Source organism: Hemibagrus wyckioides, linkage group LG11 (assembly GCF_019097595.1).
Source record: "Hemibagrus wyckioides isolate EC202008001 linkage group LG11, SWU_Hwy_1.0, whole genome shotgun sequence".
Classification (NCBI taxonomy): domain Eukaryota; kingdom Metazoa; phylum Chordata; class Actinopteri; order Siluriformes; family Bagridae; genus Hemibagrus; species Hemibagrus wyckioides.
In genome coordinates, this window is record NC_080720.1 from 19,783,657 (window position 1) to 19,798,241 (window position 14,585).

General features: G+C 38.4%; 1 protein-coding gene across 2 annotated transcripts; it reads left to right on the top strand.

Moving 5' to 3' along the window:
- Positions 1–2,101: 2,101 nt before the first annotated feature.
- Positions 2,102–6,245, top strand: LOC131361198 (beta-1,3-galactosyl-O-glycosyl-glycoprotein beta-1,6-N-acetylglucosaminyltransferase 7-like). Of its 2 annotated transcripts, none has more exons than XM_058402171.1 (4): positions 2,102–2,488; positions 4,379–5,344; positions 5,518–5,613; positions 5,756–6,245. In XM_058402171.1, the coding sequence occupies exons 2-4, from the start codon at positions 4,402–4,404 to the stop codon at positions 5,983–5,985; spliced, it is 1,269 nt and encodes a 422-aa protein (XP_058258154.1). In that variant the 5' UTR covers positions 2,102–2,488; positions 4,379–4,401; the 3' UTR covers positions 5,986–6,245. The 2 variants fall into 2 exon arrangements, with proteins under 2 accessions (XP_058258154.1, XP_058258155.1); XM_058402172.1 differs by having other exon boundaries at positions 4,399–5,344.
- The last annotated feature ends 8,340 nt before the right edge of the window (positions 6,246–14,585 follow it).

The following is a 14,585-nucleotide window of genomic DNA, read 5'->3' on the forward strand; positions in this document are numbered from 1 at the left end:
ATACTGCGTACATACATCTTTGATCTTTTATTCACATATGCACATATCCTGCACATACTGGAGGGGAATCTTCATTGCCTTTAAGGCCCTCAGACAAGACAAGAGCTATGTCTGGTCATTTCCATAAAGCAAATGGGGGAAAAAAAACTTTAATATTCAATTCAATTCATATTTCAACTCCACTTGACACACTGATCATTTAAAAGCAACTGCTGTTTAATATTTTTTATATCCAGTTTATTTAATATTCAAATAATCTTCATATAATCTGTATAGATGATATGAATATATTAGATTTAATAGAATTAATATACACATAATCTGCATATCTTATACATTAGGCACATTATCAAATAATTATATACTTGTGGAAAATGTCTAATCACTTTGATCATTAGAATCATCCATCTCAGTTTCTCTAGTCTTACTACCTAAGGAAAAAGCAAGGTCAACAAATCATCTTGTTTTCACTAAAGTCAAAATGCAAGAGCTATAGAAGAAGGACAGACAGATTTGCTTGTGGCTTTATTGTGAAAGAAGGAAACCCTTCTTACATGGTGTTGCAAGTTTTCCCTTAGCAGCTGATCACTTCTCACAGGTTTAAACAAGTCTGGTTCATCTACTTTCATTATTTATATTTTGTACCTTTTTTTTTTATCTGAAAAACATTTATGCAAATGATTTTTGTGGAAAATATGTACTGTAGGCCTACATTTGCATTTTTGCAATATTCACAGGCCCCCAATGCTTTTCAGAGAACAGTCAGCACTGCATGATAAAACACATGATAAAAAAAAAACACTACATGAATGTGTTTGTGTAATTCTTTTTCATGAATAATGGTGTATGGCTAACATATGCAATATACAATAGAAACATATTCATTTCTAAATTGGGTCAGAGTCTCAAGAGCCTTGTTTTTCTTTTACTTTTGAGGGAAAATGGTGCGTTAAACATAAATAGATTTCATGTCTTATTACAGAATGTGGCTAAATGCATGGCAATATGCGGTAGATACATGAATATTTGTATCTTGCATTGCAAACTGTTAGAAAGAAAGACCATTCTCTTCTCCATTTACTGTCCAGCACCAGGAAATCATATTCAAGAAAGTCATGTCCTCACTACAAAACTTTAGAATTTAGAATTTCAGAAACCTTAAATAAGAACTTAGATTGATATTAGTAATAAGAATGTGGTGCACATGGCCTGAGAATTACTGACAAAATAATAGACAGTTAACAACAACATAATAATAATAATAATAATAATAATAATAATAATAATAATAATAATAATAATAATAACAACAACAACAACAACAATAATAATAATAATTTTATCCTAATGTACACTATAGGTACACTATAGTCCATTCCAAAGCCTTGCATAAGTGCTTACTTAAGTGCCATTGATTAGTTAGTAAGGCTTAGATGACAGTGGCTCAACCCTTCTACCACACCTTCCTTTAAATCCTCTTGGTTGTGTCAACTCATCATATCTGGGAAAACCAACTAGGCAAACACCAATCAGATGCATGTTTTATTACAAAAAGCTGTAAATAGGGATTGAAAATATGTCCCTATTACAAGGCAAATTTAAAACCAATTTTCTAATTCTGCTAGAGAAAATAAAAGCCAATTCATTTAGCATTTACTAGAAAAGAAAAATCTAATATTTGTCTCTCAGAGAGGTCTATCTGTATAATCTGGGCCAACACAAGAGGACTAATCTCATGAGCTGACCAGGCAGAGCTCACAAACAAGCTGCCCCTAGGGCTTACAACATCCACAACACCAGGGAACCAACCTAACATTTAAACACCACTGGACTTGACTGTTGGCATTGGGGGGAAAAGCAATTTGTAGGATGTAAGAAAGAATAATGGAAAGGTAATGCAAAGGAAACAATGCAAAGTAAAATAAACAAATGAAAAAAAAAAAAAAACAAGAAAAAATAATGAGAAAGGAAGGAGAAAAATGTGTAAACATAACAGGAAATAGGAAACCAAGACAGAGTGGGTGGGCAAGAGAACCAATCCAAAAGGAAAGTACATTAGAGAGCAAGGGGAGGAGAATTGGAGAGAGAGAGAGAGAGAGAGAGAGAGGCATGAGTAGTTGCTAGGCAAGCTCAGCCTCTAAATCGCTATGTCTCTCTCTAGTGAGCTTTCTCTCGTTGTATCACATGGGGAATGTAGCTGAGCAGCCAAGCAGCCAGTCACAGAGAGAAGAGAGGATAGCACACTGATTAGCACACAGCAGCAGAAACAAGAGCTTCAGTAAAACCAAAATCTGCATGCAGTGTGTGTTGGCAGTCCTTACAGCACACACCAGCTAACTCGATGGCACTACAGCAGGCATGACTCTCTTCTGCCTTAGGCAGCACATATTTAGCTGAGGTCACAGTGGAGCAGACTTTTCTGGACGTCATAGTTATTTAATGGTTAACTTTACTGGATGATAGGACCGGACTCTGCTGCAGCTAAAAGGTAGGAGCCCACTTTGGTTGATTATTAAGTCATGTTTGCGATGGGGTATATCCGTGAAAACCTAGGTCACTAGATGCGTAGCTGCTTGGTAGAAAAATTTCCACAGGTCACGAACATTGCTACAAACATTTTATAAATGATTACACTAAATCCCAATTTGACTGAAATGAAGGGACCTTAGTATAAAAGGGTTCAAATGAAAAGTTAAAGATTATTCATTTCCACTAAGGCACTTAGGGCTTCTGAGGAAAGGAAGGAATGCAGTTTATTCATGTCTTATTTCTTAGAAAGAATCAAATCCGTAAATTTGAATCAATAAATGTCTGTGAAGAAGGAGAAGGTGCATTCATAGTGCATGTAGGTGTGTTACTCTGACAGTGATATGCAAAAAGAGTAATTTGTATACAACACTGGGCACCTGCTTTCAAAAAACAATATAATGTGAAATTTGCATGAGGTTATTGGAAAATATTTACCACAATCTTTGAAAGGCAGGAAAACAATAAAGGGATGACGTGTTAGGGTGCTAGAGCCTAATGTCATATATTAGTAGTCAACTTGTAGGTAAATGGGACATCAAGCTGCTCAGTCAAAAACTGATAACAATAATGATAATGATATAATGATAATGGTAAGAATACGAACCTGCCTAAGAGCAATAACACATTCCATAAAAGGGTGAGGGGTGTCACAGTACATTTTCAATATGATTTGTTTGAAACCTTTCACAGATCATTTGTCTGAGTTAGTCTAGCGCATGTATGTAGAGGTCTGTACAGTAACACTTAGGGTTAAACATATCTGTGCTGACCAGTGGAGGGGAGCAAGCTGCATTTTAAATCCCTTTGAAATTAAAACTATTGTTTAAAGTGTTAGATACAACACATAGGCCAGTTCTTTAATTTGACAGTGTGTCTTTTATTCAGTGATGTTAATTATATAGTCTCCAGTGGACTCTGGTGTTAAAATGCAGTCCAGGGATGACAGATCCAATGATAATAATAATAATAATAATAATAATAATAATAATAATAATAATAATAATAATAATAATAATAATAATAACAGTCAAACAATGCTTTATAAGTTAAACATTTATAAAAACATGAACATGTGAAGAAAGGTATTACATACAAGATATAATAAAACACAATAATGAATCAATCATACAGGCATTAATGAATTAACTACAAGGCACTGGATATTATTCTTAATTATGACAAACTTTTTAATATAATTAATAGAAATATCTCAGATATTATGTGATCATGTCGAATCATGCCGTCGAACAGTACCTACTTAATTATTACTGAGCAAACGTGAGATGCTGTAATTGCTGTAATGGCTTCTTCGAGATTAATTTTGCCTGTTTATTTCATTCAATTATACACGTAATGAAATAAAACCTAGTTCCATAATTTCTATTCACTTGAAAAGAAACAAGAGATCAGATAGTACTTTGTTCAGGGGACTTTTAGTACCTGGTTGACATTGATGCCAGTCAGGTTTAATTTTAGGATTTGATTAAACTTGTGAGTAGAACGTGGAATAATGGAAATAAATCCTATGTCAAAAGTGTTACCTTCTTTGACAATCTACATAATTATCAGAAAACCAAAAGCCTAGAATCAAATCTTGTCATGTCTTGTCTAGTCTTGTCAGTGTATGGTGTAGGAGGTCTATAAATTCTAGAGAAGATTTTGTTTTGAAAGGATTTTCATTCCTGGAAAAGGTAAAAGCAATAACATTTATACAGCACCAAAAAAACATTTTTAATATATATATATATAAAAAAAAAAAAGATTTCAGTATATTTAGCCTTGAGTTTGCAAAATCAACTTATTTATTGTTATTTTACTCTGTCCACACATTCCATGTTGTCATACATAGCCTGGTCTGCTTGATGCTAGATTATGCTCCAGCTTGAGAGTGCCAAGTGGAGTTTTCTTCTATGCCTTGGAATCAGCATCTTGATCTGCTCAGTCATTTATCTTAAGGATAAGCCTTCTTATGTTCCAAAGCCACTGCACCGCACCGTGAGATGCCGTCCATTTCCTGCAAGCTGTAACATTTTGCCACCTACCACTCCTTACACAAGATGGGAAAGAACAGAATGCCAGAAGCTGAACTTCAACAGTCCACTCAACTGCTCCCGTATAAAATCAGAGCATCATTTTATTATGGAGACCCTGAGCAAAGAAGAGGAGGACTACCCTCTGGCCTTCATCATCACTATCCACAAAGACCTGGAGATGTTTGTACGCCTGCTCAGAGCTATCTATGCACCACACAACGTCTACTGCATTCACATAGATGCCAAAGCTCCGGAAGATTACAGACTAAGTGTTGAGAGATTGGTAGAGTGTTTTCCCAATGTCTTTCTAGCCTCAGTTAGCGAGACAGTGACTTATGGTGGTTTTTCTCGCCTGAAGGCTGATATTAATTGCATGGAAGACCTGGTGAGGTCTCCAGTCAAATGGCGAAAGGTGATAAACCTGTGTGGCCAGGATTTTCCTGTCCAGAGTAACCTGGAGATGGTCCGATATATGCAACATGAAGAATGGAGAGATAATAACATGACTCCTGGGATAAAACAGCCAGAGAACATGCAATATAGGACTCATATAAAGCATATAGAAGTTAAAGGTGATTATGTGGCCTCCTTGGGTCAAGGTCACAAAAAGTCCCCTCCTCCACACAACCTGACAATCTACTTTGGTACAGCCTACTACAGTCTACAAAGAGCATTTGTGGAATATGTGCTCACCAGCTCAGTGGCCAAAGACCTGCTGGAGTGGTCTAAGGATACGTACAGCCCAGATGAGCATTACTGGGTAACCCTTAATCATGTGGAAGGTAAGCACAGACTACTCATGAAATTTGACACACAGCTATTCAAATATTCAGGCAAGGTCCCAGCATTTGCAAAAATAATCTGCTGGAAACAGAGTGAGAATCTAGAATATTTGGCAATTGACAAAAATGGATTATGACAAATATATTAACTACTCTGCTCAACATTTCCACAGATGCCCCTGGCAGTAGGGTAAATGGTGAATGGGAGGGTAACATTCGAGCCATTAAATGGAAAGATCAAGAAGGGACAGCACACCAAGGCTGTAGCGGTATGATAGCTACAAAACATATCAGCCATTACAATACTGTGTAAAACTCTGTCTAACCCACAGGAACATTTGTTGCACATGAGATTATACAAAGCATAAATTGCTTATGCTACTAAGCACTGTATTATATTTATTCCCACAGGACGTTATATCAGGGATATCTGCATCTATGATGTTAAGGATTTATCCTGGATAATTGAGAAGAACAGCATGTTTGCCAACAAGTTTGAGAGTACTAGCTTTCCTGAAGCCTTGGACTGCCTAGAACAGTGGCATAGGCAGAAAGTCCTACAGCAGGCATCGGTGCTCATTAAGTTATCGTGGCAACTCGCAACAGAGGTCAATATTAGTACTGCCACAGTAACAGGCTGAATGAAAAAGGTCACAGTTAAGACTGACAGTTAATTCTTGAACTAAATTGTTATTCACACAATTCAACATGGAATGATTAATCCATGGAACAAGAGTCATACTGAGCACAAACCAGTTCAATTTTTTTGTTTGTTTGTTTGCTTATTTATTTTTTTTAATTAATTAATTTATTACTATTCATGGTCATGTCTCTATGTCTGTATGTATGTGTTACTTACAATGAATGAATTAAATCTATTATTTGGCACATATTATAAAGGAGACTATAGTGTTATTATTTTTGTCTGCAAATACCAAGTATCTCATCCATGGAATGTCATATTTTACAGAGTACAAACTACTAAAGTGCATGAAGAAGAAGAAGAAGAAGAAGAAGAAGAAGAAGAAGAAGAAGAAGCCTACATATACATTTAGGAAGTAGTTAGAAAGCAGGGGTCAGACAGCAGGGTCAACCATGATACAGCACCCCTGGTGCATAGAGGGTTAAGGACCTTGCTCAAGGGCCCAACATTGCCAGCTTGGCAGCCACTGAACAACCAATAAACCTGCTCATCAGTTTAGAGTAGTTGCAGAAAATAAGTGCACTGGCCACCCTTCCCCAGCCTCAAAAATGGTTAACAATTCTATATCTATTCTACATATGCAGTAATTGATGTGATTGAAACTGTATTGCAATTTCACTATTTAATTGGGTTTTTGACATCATAATATTACAGAATACATACTGAGTGTCACAGCGGGCACCCACGCCCTGTACGGGCATGAGCCCGGATCTCCGTGGTGGTGCGTGCGCCTGCAGGCCATGGAGTAAGATCCAAGTGCAGGATTCAATGAAGCAGTGCTTATTAACATAAACCCGAGACATGGGGTAGAGTAACTGAACTCTAGACATGACGTGGCAAGGAACTAAAACCGAAACCTAGATCTAAAAACCTTAACATAATCTATGGCAAAAACAGGACATGACATAACCAAAACATAACAGGACCACGGAACAGATTAATAATGACCAACAAAGACAGGAACACAGGGATCCCTGTTTATAGGGCTAAACTTTGATAGGGAACAGGTGACACAATGGGAAGGAGAACAATGGGACGGGCATAGCACAAAATACACAAGAAGGAGCAGGCTTCCAAGATTCGCCTGCCAGCGCCCTCTCCAGGCCTGGCAGGGAACTGTCCAGCTGTTCCTGACACTGAGTAGGATGTATCATGCTGTCATTTTGTGTGAGGTTGTTTATATAAATCAAACAACCCATTAGCCATTGTTTGATATAAATCAAACAAGCCTTTTCTTAAATCTATAATGTAAAAAATCTTAAAATAATCTATAAATAGGATTATAATCAGTAATAAATGAAGAAATAATCAAATAAACAGGAATAATCAAATTTTCACAATAAATACATGTTGGTCTATCTCTTCAGCTTTTTGTAGGAGAGGGAACATCCTTGGTGAGAATTCCACCCTAGTGAAAAGTCTTCCTGACCTGTTAGTAGTTATGCTAAAGGGCTCATGTGGTATTTTATCATATAAATGAAAGCACCTCCTTAGCTCTCATGTTGTAAAGTGCCCCAAAAGATATAGACATTTAAAATGCTTACAGGGTTTTATAGCATCCAATGAGAGAAAAGACCAGAGGGCTACAGTTTTGTTTTTCAGAGGAAATAATACAAAATAAAACAAGTAAATCTTCACTCTACTGGCACCCAGGTAGTAGCTGGAACTTACCAATGCCTCCAAAACAGCTGAGACAATGGTTTCAAGAAGCTTGAAGGCCTGCCATTTCAATAAACAATTAGATGAGCACTAAATGAAGAAAGAAGCACCTAAACAGTTTTATTACTTAACCCCCTTAAACCCTGGCCTATTTATACTAGTATAAAGAAATTTCTTTCTTTAAAGACTACAAAATGCTATTTTGTTAAACAAAGTATTTTCTTTAGTGCAGAATGAAGTGTCAGTGTGGTGAGTATATAACCATTTCATTATAAATAGGCTGACAATATGTCTTGTTTACACTACAAAACGGATTGTGTAGGATCCAAACGACAGGCAGAAATTAGAAACGAGAGCAGGCAGAAAGGTTCAATAATACAGGGAAATCAAACTGCGATGCAGAAAAATCTAAAATACTAGGCTAACTCGAAAGACCAGAAACATGAAACAAGGTCATGCACAAAAGACAAAGAGAAATATCACGGCAGCGTAAGCGGCTCAGTAATGTCACCAAAACAATAATTCACATATAAGCATGGTGAACACGCTGCTTAAATGTCCATAGAAACCCGGGTCTCCATGGGAACCGCATCACATCAGACCCATGCACAGGATTATACAAAGCACCGCTTTATTAACAGGGGTAAGACAAGATGAAATGTAAAACAAAACTAAACATAATAAACAAAACATGAGCAGGCCGTCATACGGACCAACAACACTACACACAAAAACATGGACGAAACAAACAATGACAGGCACACAAGGGCTCATATATACATATATATATATATATATATATATATATATATATATATATATATATATAAAACAAACATCAGGGTAAATGGGGAACAGGTGACATGGCGGGAAGGCAGAACAATAGGGAGGGCGTGGCACAAAGTACAAGGGAAAACAAACAAAAAAGCAGGCTCTGCCAATTCACCTTCCAGCACCCCTTCCAATGGTCTGACAGGGAACTGTCCTAGTGATTCCTGACAATAACGTGTTCATCTATAATTACTAATACAGTATAATAGTAATTACACTTACTTTCTATTATCCATATTCCACTTTTCCATAAACCTGGATCTTCCCCTCACATTGCCAGATACTATGTTTGTCATCATACATTACTTTGCTGAACCAAGCATTTTCAATCTTGCTTATGCTAATCCAATTAGTTAATAAATACTCTCAGTGATCTTTGCATATTTGTACAAGTTCCTATCCAAACACAGTTTAATGCAAATATTTGTGTATTTCGTTGCCTTTAAAATGAAAAGAAAAAACTCCCAAGTGACAACAGTGATAGAACTGTCCTCTTCTGTTGTGAAAAGCAAAGCAAAATGCAAGAAGCCGAACTGCACATAGAATGGCTCCTAAGTTAACTACAAAAACATTTGCAAGCTGCTTTCACTAGAGCTGACACATTTTTGCACAAGCCAAATTTAATCAAATATTCAAACTGTTCTTTCCCAATTAAGCACATACACTGATCAGGCATAACATTATAGTCAAAAAGTCAAAAGCCAAAGAGGCTTTATTGTCACTTCAACTAGTGCTTAATTTGAGCCGGATCCTGTTCTGGAAAATTGTCGTGTTTTGCGTTCCGGTATTTATTATAATCGATCCGGCATTAACTTGTGCCTGGTGACCTGACAGCGTGTGTGTGTGTGTGTGCGCGCGCGTGTGTGTAAATGAGTGAGTGAAACACGGCGAGTAAGTCTGAGTGGGTTTATGCAGATACACTTTAGCTATTGGTCCTCAACATATGTTTTTGACCAATCAGCTTTCTTCAGTTTACAGTTACTCTCATTGGTTGGTGATTATTGTTTCGCGCGCAGTGAGTAGCGGAAAGAAAGAATGGTTTATTGGTCTACCTAAATAAATATGATATTTTAAAAATGTCAAAGAGACCCTCAACATATTTTCATTTTTTTAAGTCCAAGAAAGAAAAGCTGATGGTGTGCCTGATCAAAAGAAATACCGAGAAGATGGAACTGCACACGTGGATGAAGATAGCGGGAGACAGAAGCAAAGCGAGTTACACCGGTCAGAAATAACGGAGGACGCAACCACGCCGTCGGTGACAGAAACTTCCACTGATCAGATAAATGATATTGAGTACAGTCGTACTAAATCGCATATGGTAGCAGCATGGGCGTCGCTAGGCCATTTTTAGTGGGGCTTTAGCCCCCCTGACATTTCTACTCAGCCCTCCTAAAATTCTGCGACTCTCCATAAACTCTACACAAATTCGTGATCGCCTCAGTCCCCTTTAAATGAAAACGGCGGCTCTTTGGCTCCTCCCCGTCTTTCAGCGCGTTCTTCAATCCGCAGACCGCGGCGTCGCAGAGCGAGGTGTGTGTGTGTGTGTGTGTGTGTGATCAGGAAGACTCGTATTTGGCTTGTTCAGTACTCAAATGTTATACACATCTATGCAATACAGTGGAATGCTGCAATAAGTTTACCAGCCTACCCTGTTTATTTTATTTTATTTATTTATTTTTACTATTATACCCTCATTGGGGGCTACAGTATTTCGAACAGCTTACAAAGAGGCAAAACGCAACAGACCTGCCCATGGATTTAAGCACGAAATAGATTATCAAGAGTTAAATGGCTTCGACTTGGGGCGTTTATAATTGCGCTACCACCGTTTAGTGACGTCATGTTCCGGGAAAACTGAAGTTGTGTGGTTGGTGTCGGTCACAGGGGCGAAAGACTGCTGGTTTTCTTTTTATTTAAAATTATAATTAGAAATTATTCATTTACAGATTAAGCACTGAGTCTTCAAACATATATAGCATATAACGTTCATCCGAGACCAAAGGTGCTACACATAACACAGACACAAGTACAGTGACGCAGACAAACATAGAGCTAAACATAAAACTAAACTATACTTAAGGTGCAGTCTTTAAACTAGACATACAACAGAAGTGCACAGGATGACAAGACAAGACAAACAACATGTAGACCGACTCTGTGCAAAAGAATAGTGTTGACAGTGAGTGCAAATATTAAAGTTAACATGTAAACAGAACAATTTGTGTGTGTGTGTGTGTGTGTGTGTGCACGTGTGTGTCCAGCACAGTATAGTATTATGAGCACTGACAGGTGACGTGAACAACACTGATTATTTCCTCATCATGGCACCTGTTAATGGGTGGAATATATTAGGCAGCAAGTGAACATTTTGTCCTCAAAGTTGTTAGAAGCAGGAAAAATAGCCAAGCGTAAAGATTTTAATGAGTTTGACAAGGGCCAAATTGTGATGACTAGACGACTGGATCGGAGCATCTCCAAAACTGCAGATTTTGTGGGGTGTTTCCGATCTGCAGTGGTCATTATCTATAAAAGTGGACCAAGAAAGGAACAGTGGTGAACCGGTGACAGGGTCATGGGCAGCCAAGACTCACTGATGCATGTGGGGAGTGAAGGCTGGCCCATGTGGTCCGATCCAACAGATGAGCTAATGTTGCTCAAATTTCTGAAGAAGTTAATGCCGGTTCTGATAGAAAGGTGTCAGAGCTGTTTTGGCAGCTAAAGGGGGACCAACACAATATTAGGCAGGTGTTCATAATGTTATGCCTGATCGGTAATCCCAAAGGTGTTCTATCGGGTTGAGGTTGGGACTCTGTGTAGGCCAGTCAAGTTCCTCCAATCCAAACTCGCTCATCCATGTCTGTTCTATATAGGTAATATTTGGTGAAGTTCTGGTGTTACCCGAACCCTTTTGTATGCTGAACAGAACCGGAAGTAAAGAGTTGTGTTATGTTAGCTCCTGTGTCCTGTCTCATGCTTATTATTTATATAACAATGTTTTTATGGACCTTGCTTTGTGCACTGGTGTGCAGTCATGTTGGAACAGGAAGGGGCAATCACCAAACTGTTCCCACAAAGTTGGGAGTATGAAATTGTCCAAAATGTCTTGTGATGCTGAAGCATTAAGAGTTCCTTTCACTGGAACTAAGGGGCCAAGCCCAACCCTTGAAAAACAACACCTGAATTCAATGATTTAAAGGGGTGTCCCCTTTAAATGTCAAAACTTTTGGTGATATAGTGTATATGGCTGCATCAGACTCCTCTTTCCATAACACACCTGCACTCCCACGTTCACAATCAATGGACTTCTCACTACACTCACCTGTTTTCAGTTAAACACACACATACACATACACAAATAAAATGTAGAGAGAGAAAGAGAGATATGAGCAGCATGTGTGCATATGCATGTGCAAAATAAATATTCTCTTGAGTTGTTTCAAACCTGCTTTCCACCTTCCAATCCCAGGGAAGTAAAACACTAGTGCTAAAACCCATGACTGAGGAGAGCAGTACTGGCTCACTGCCCAGAGTGGGAGCCTCTGAAGAATGATTTAAATTCACCTGAGACAGAAAGCAAGTCAAGCTGCTGTCCGTTTCTCCGTTAGATTCTCCGTTATGGGGTTCCACTACTAATCTAGATCTTTAAGTTCATCGCTCACATCAACCAGGTCTTCCTCTAGCTGTGTGTGAAGGAGCTTCCAAGCTTTGTAGCAAGCCCAGGTGGAGGACCATCAGGTGAATATTCCTGCAGCGCCTGCTGTGGCCATACATCATGTTGATGAAGATAGGACCTCAAAAAGACCAGGCAGTATTTGTGGATGCAGGACACTCAGACAAAAGAGGAGACAACTCAATTGTTGGTCCTGAAGAGCCACTGGGAAATAGTCCAGGTGGCTAATCATAATTCAATTGTAGGGCACTTAGGGCTAGATAAGGCAATGAACCAACTCGTGGCCTGTTTCTATTGGCCAGACATTTGTATGCCATTGTGACCTTTACCGTTAATTGAGGTCTTTGAAAGGATTGGTATGGACCTTATCAAGCTAATTGAACATCTGTACCTGGCAAAAGTTCTCACAGAAGGACTTTGTGTTGCAACATGCAACGCGATACCCAGAAGCAATGCCTCTCTGTGTAATTTCCTGAGTTTGGATCCCAAAAGAGATCCTGACAAACCAGAACAGGTCCTTTGTCACACACTCTTTGCAACCTCTACAACTATTTGGGGATAAGCTGATTCTCATCAGTGTTCACCATCCAAAGAGAGATGGGCTAGTCCATCAAGCACTTACAAATATGATCTGTAAGTTTGTCCATGATGATGCATTTAATTAGGATAAGTGGCTGGGGAACCTTGTGGTTTCCTAGACGTTATAGTTAAAATTGGGAGGAAGGACCTTCTAACAGTAAAACTGAAATTCAACTCCACATCTCTTCTCTGTATTTTTTTGGAACTCCAAAGAACAATGCTGCTCATTCCAAAGAACAGCCTGCTCATTATTACTGCTAATGAGTGGATTGCATCTTGTGATATAACCTCTATATTTCTGCTTGGTGGATCGGGATATCTTCATCCCTGCCCTGTTGCTTTTTGCTGTTCCAGTACTTTTGGAGTGTACAGTATAATGCAGCATGAGCGATATGAAGGCATGAAATTGTCATGATTTGGCTCATAATTAGTTCTCATCCAAATGTACCGCTGGCTTTAATACTGTAGAACAGAGATTAATTAAAACTCATTGACCAAAGCTATCCAACAAACAAAGCATCATATATCTACATGCACTGACCCTGGGGCACAATGGGCCCTTCTTCCCGATTTAAAAACTCTATCCACCCTGGCACTGCATCGGAAGTGGCACTCTATCAGAAGCTCACCTCTCAGACATGCTTTCCCCGCTACAAGGGCTGGTAAGGGAGCCAGACTCAGATGCTGGGAGCTGGGATGCAGGCCAGTCTAAAAGGGGTGTGAAGTATTCTGTGATAAATGTTGTGAAGTACATAGATCTCCGAAGGGATTACAGTAAATTTGTCAAAGTTCACCATTAGGTGATGCTATAATTCAGAAAATTTGTCAAACTTATAAACTGCGATAAGTCATCCATTTTGAAATGTAACAAAAAGAGAGGGTGGCTTTTCTTGTTCTACAAATTTCCTTGAATTGCCACATCCATAACCTGTCAACAAATTTGATGGCTAATTTGATTGTAATTAATAGCATGTTAAAAAAGAAGAAGAAGCTTTGAGCTTATTTTCAACTAGGAGTGGCTCTTTTTCATTGGAAAAAAAGGGCTTGTGGCAACATCCCAGCAATAGCTTGACTTTTTAACCTTCAAACGTATCTTCCAAGGAACATGAGAGGATTTTCCCAGAGGCTTCTAGACTTCCTTCGCTAGCTTCATGTGGTGGGGCCAGAGCTTGCATCTATATTTGCCTTTTGTATTTGTAACTACATACTCTACAAACATTCTGATGTAAGCTGGAACCTTATTAAATAAACATTCCGACCAAAAACAATGAAGATAGATTCAGACAACTCACATTCCTAGGCAAGAAAACAAGGACTCAAACTGATTCCCATTCATAGACCTGATCATTTGACTATCCGACATCTCAAAGCTTCAGAACCTTTTTGCATGCAAAATTTATTATCACCATCTGAACTGTTTCCAAGCTACTGCATGTATTACTACAGTGTGACTGAAACCAGCAACAAAAGCTATTAAATGTATGGTCAAGTCAAATGTGATTAGGGTGTTGGATTAGAAATAACCAAAAATATACACAGCAACAATTGCAACATGTATTTTGCAATTGTACAGGAGAACATAAATCCTCAGATGTATTTAATTCCAAATAAGCCCAGAAGTCTTTCATTTTCTGTAGATAAAATCTGTTTGAATTGTATAGTAAATATGTGCTTTTCTGTAGTTTGTGTTAAATCTCCTCTGCTGTTGTAGGACACTGTACTCCCAAGACTGAGACTTGAATCAAAAATCAGTACTCTGCCCTCACCTGGGCACTGTAGGAACTACAGCCAGGGAA

Coding starts and splice junctions, on each gene's coding strand:
- LOC131361198 (XM_058402171.1), top strand. CDS start 4,402: ATGCTCCAGCTTGAGAGTGCCAAGTGGAGTTTTCTTCTATGCCTTGGA. Junction 5,345..5,517: donor AACCCTTAATCATGTGGAAG/GTAAGCACAGAC, acceptor ACATTTCCACAG/ATGCCCCTGGCAGTAGGGTA. Junction 5,614..5,755: donor AGCACACCAAGGCTGTAGCG/GTATGATAGCTA, acceptor TTATTCCCACAG/GACGTTATATCAGGGATATC.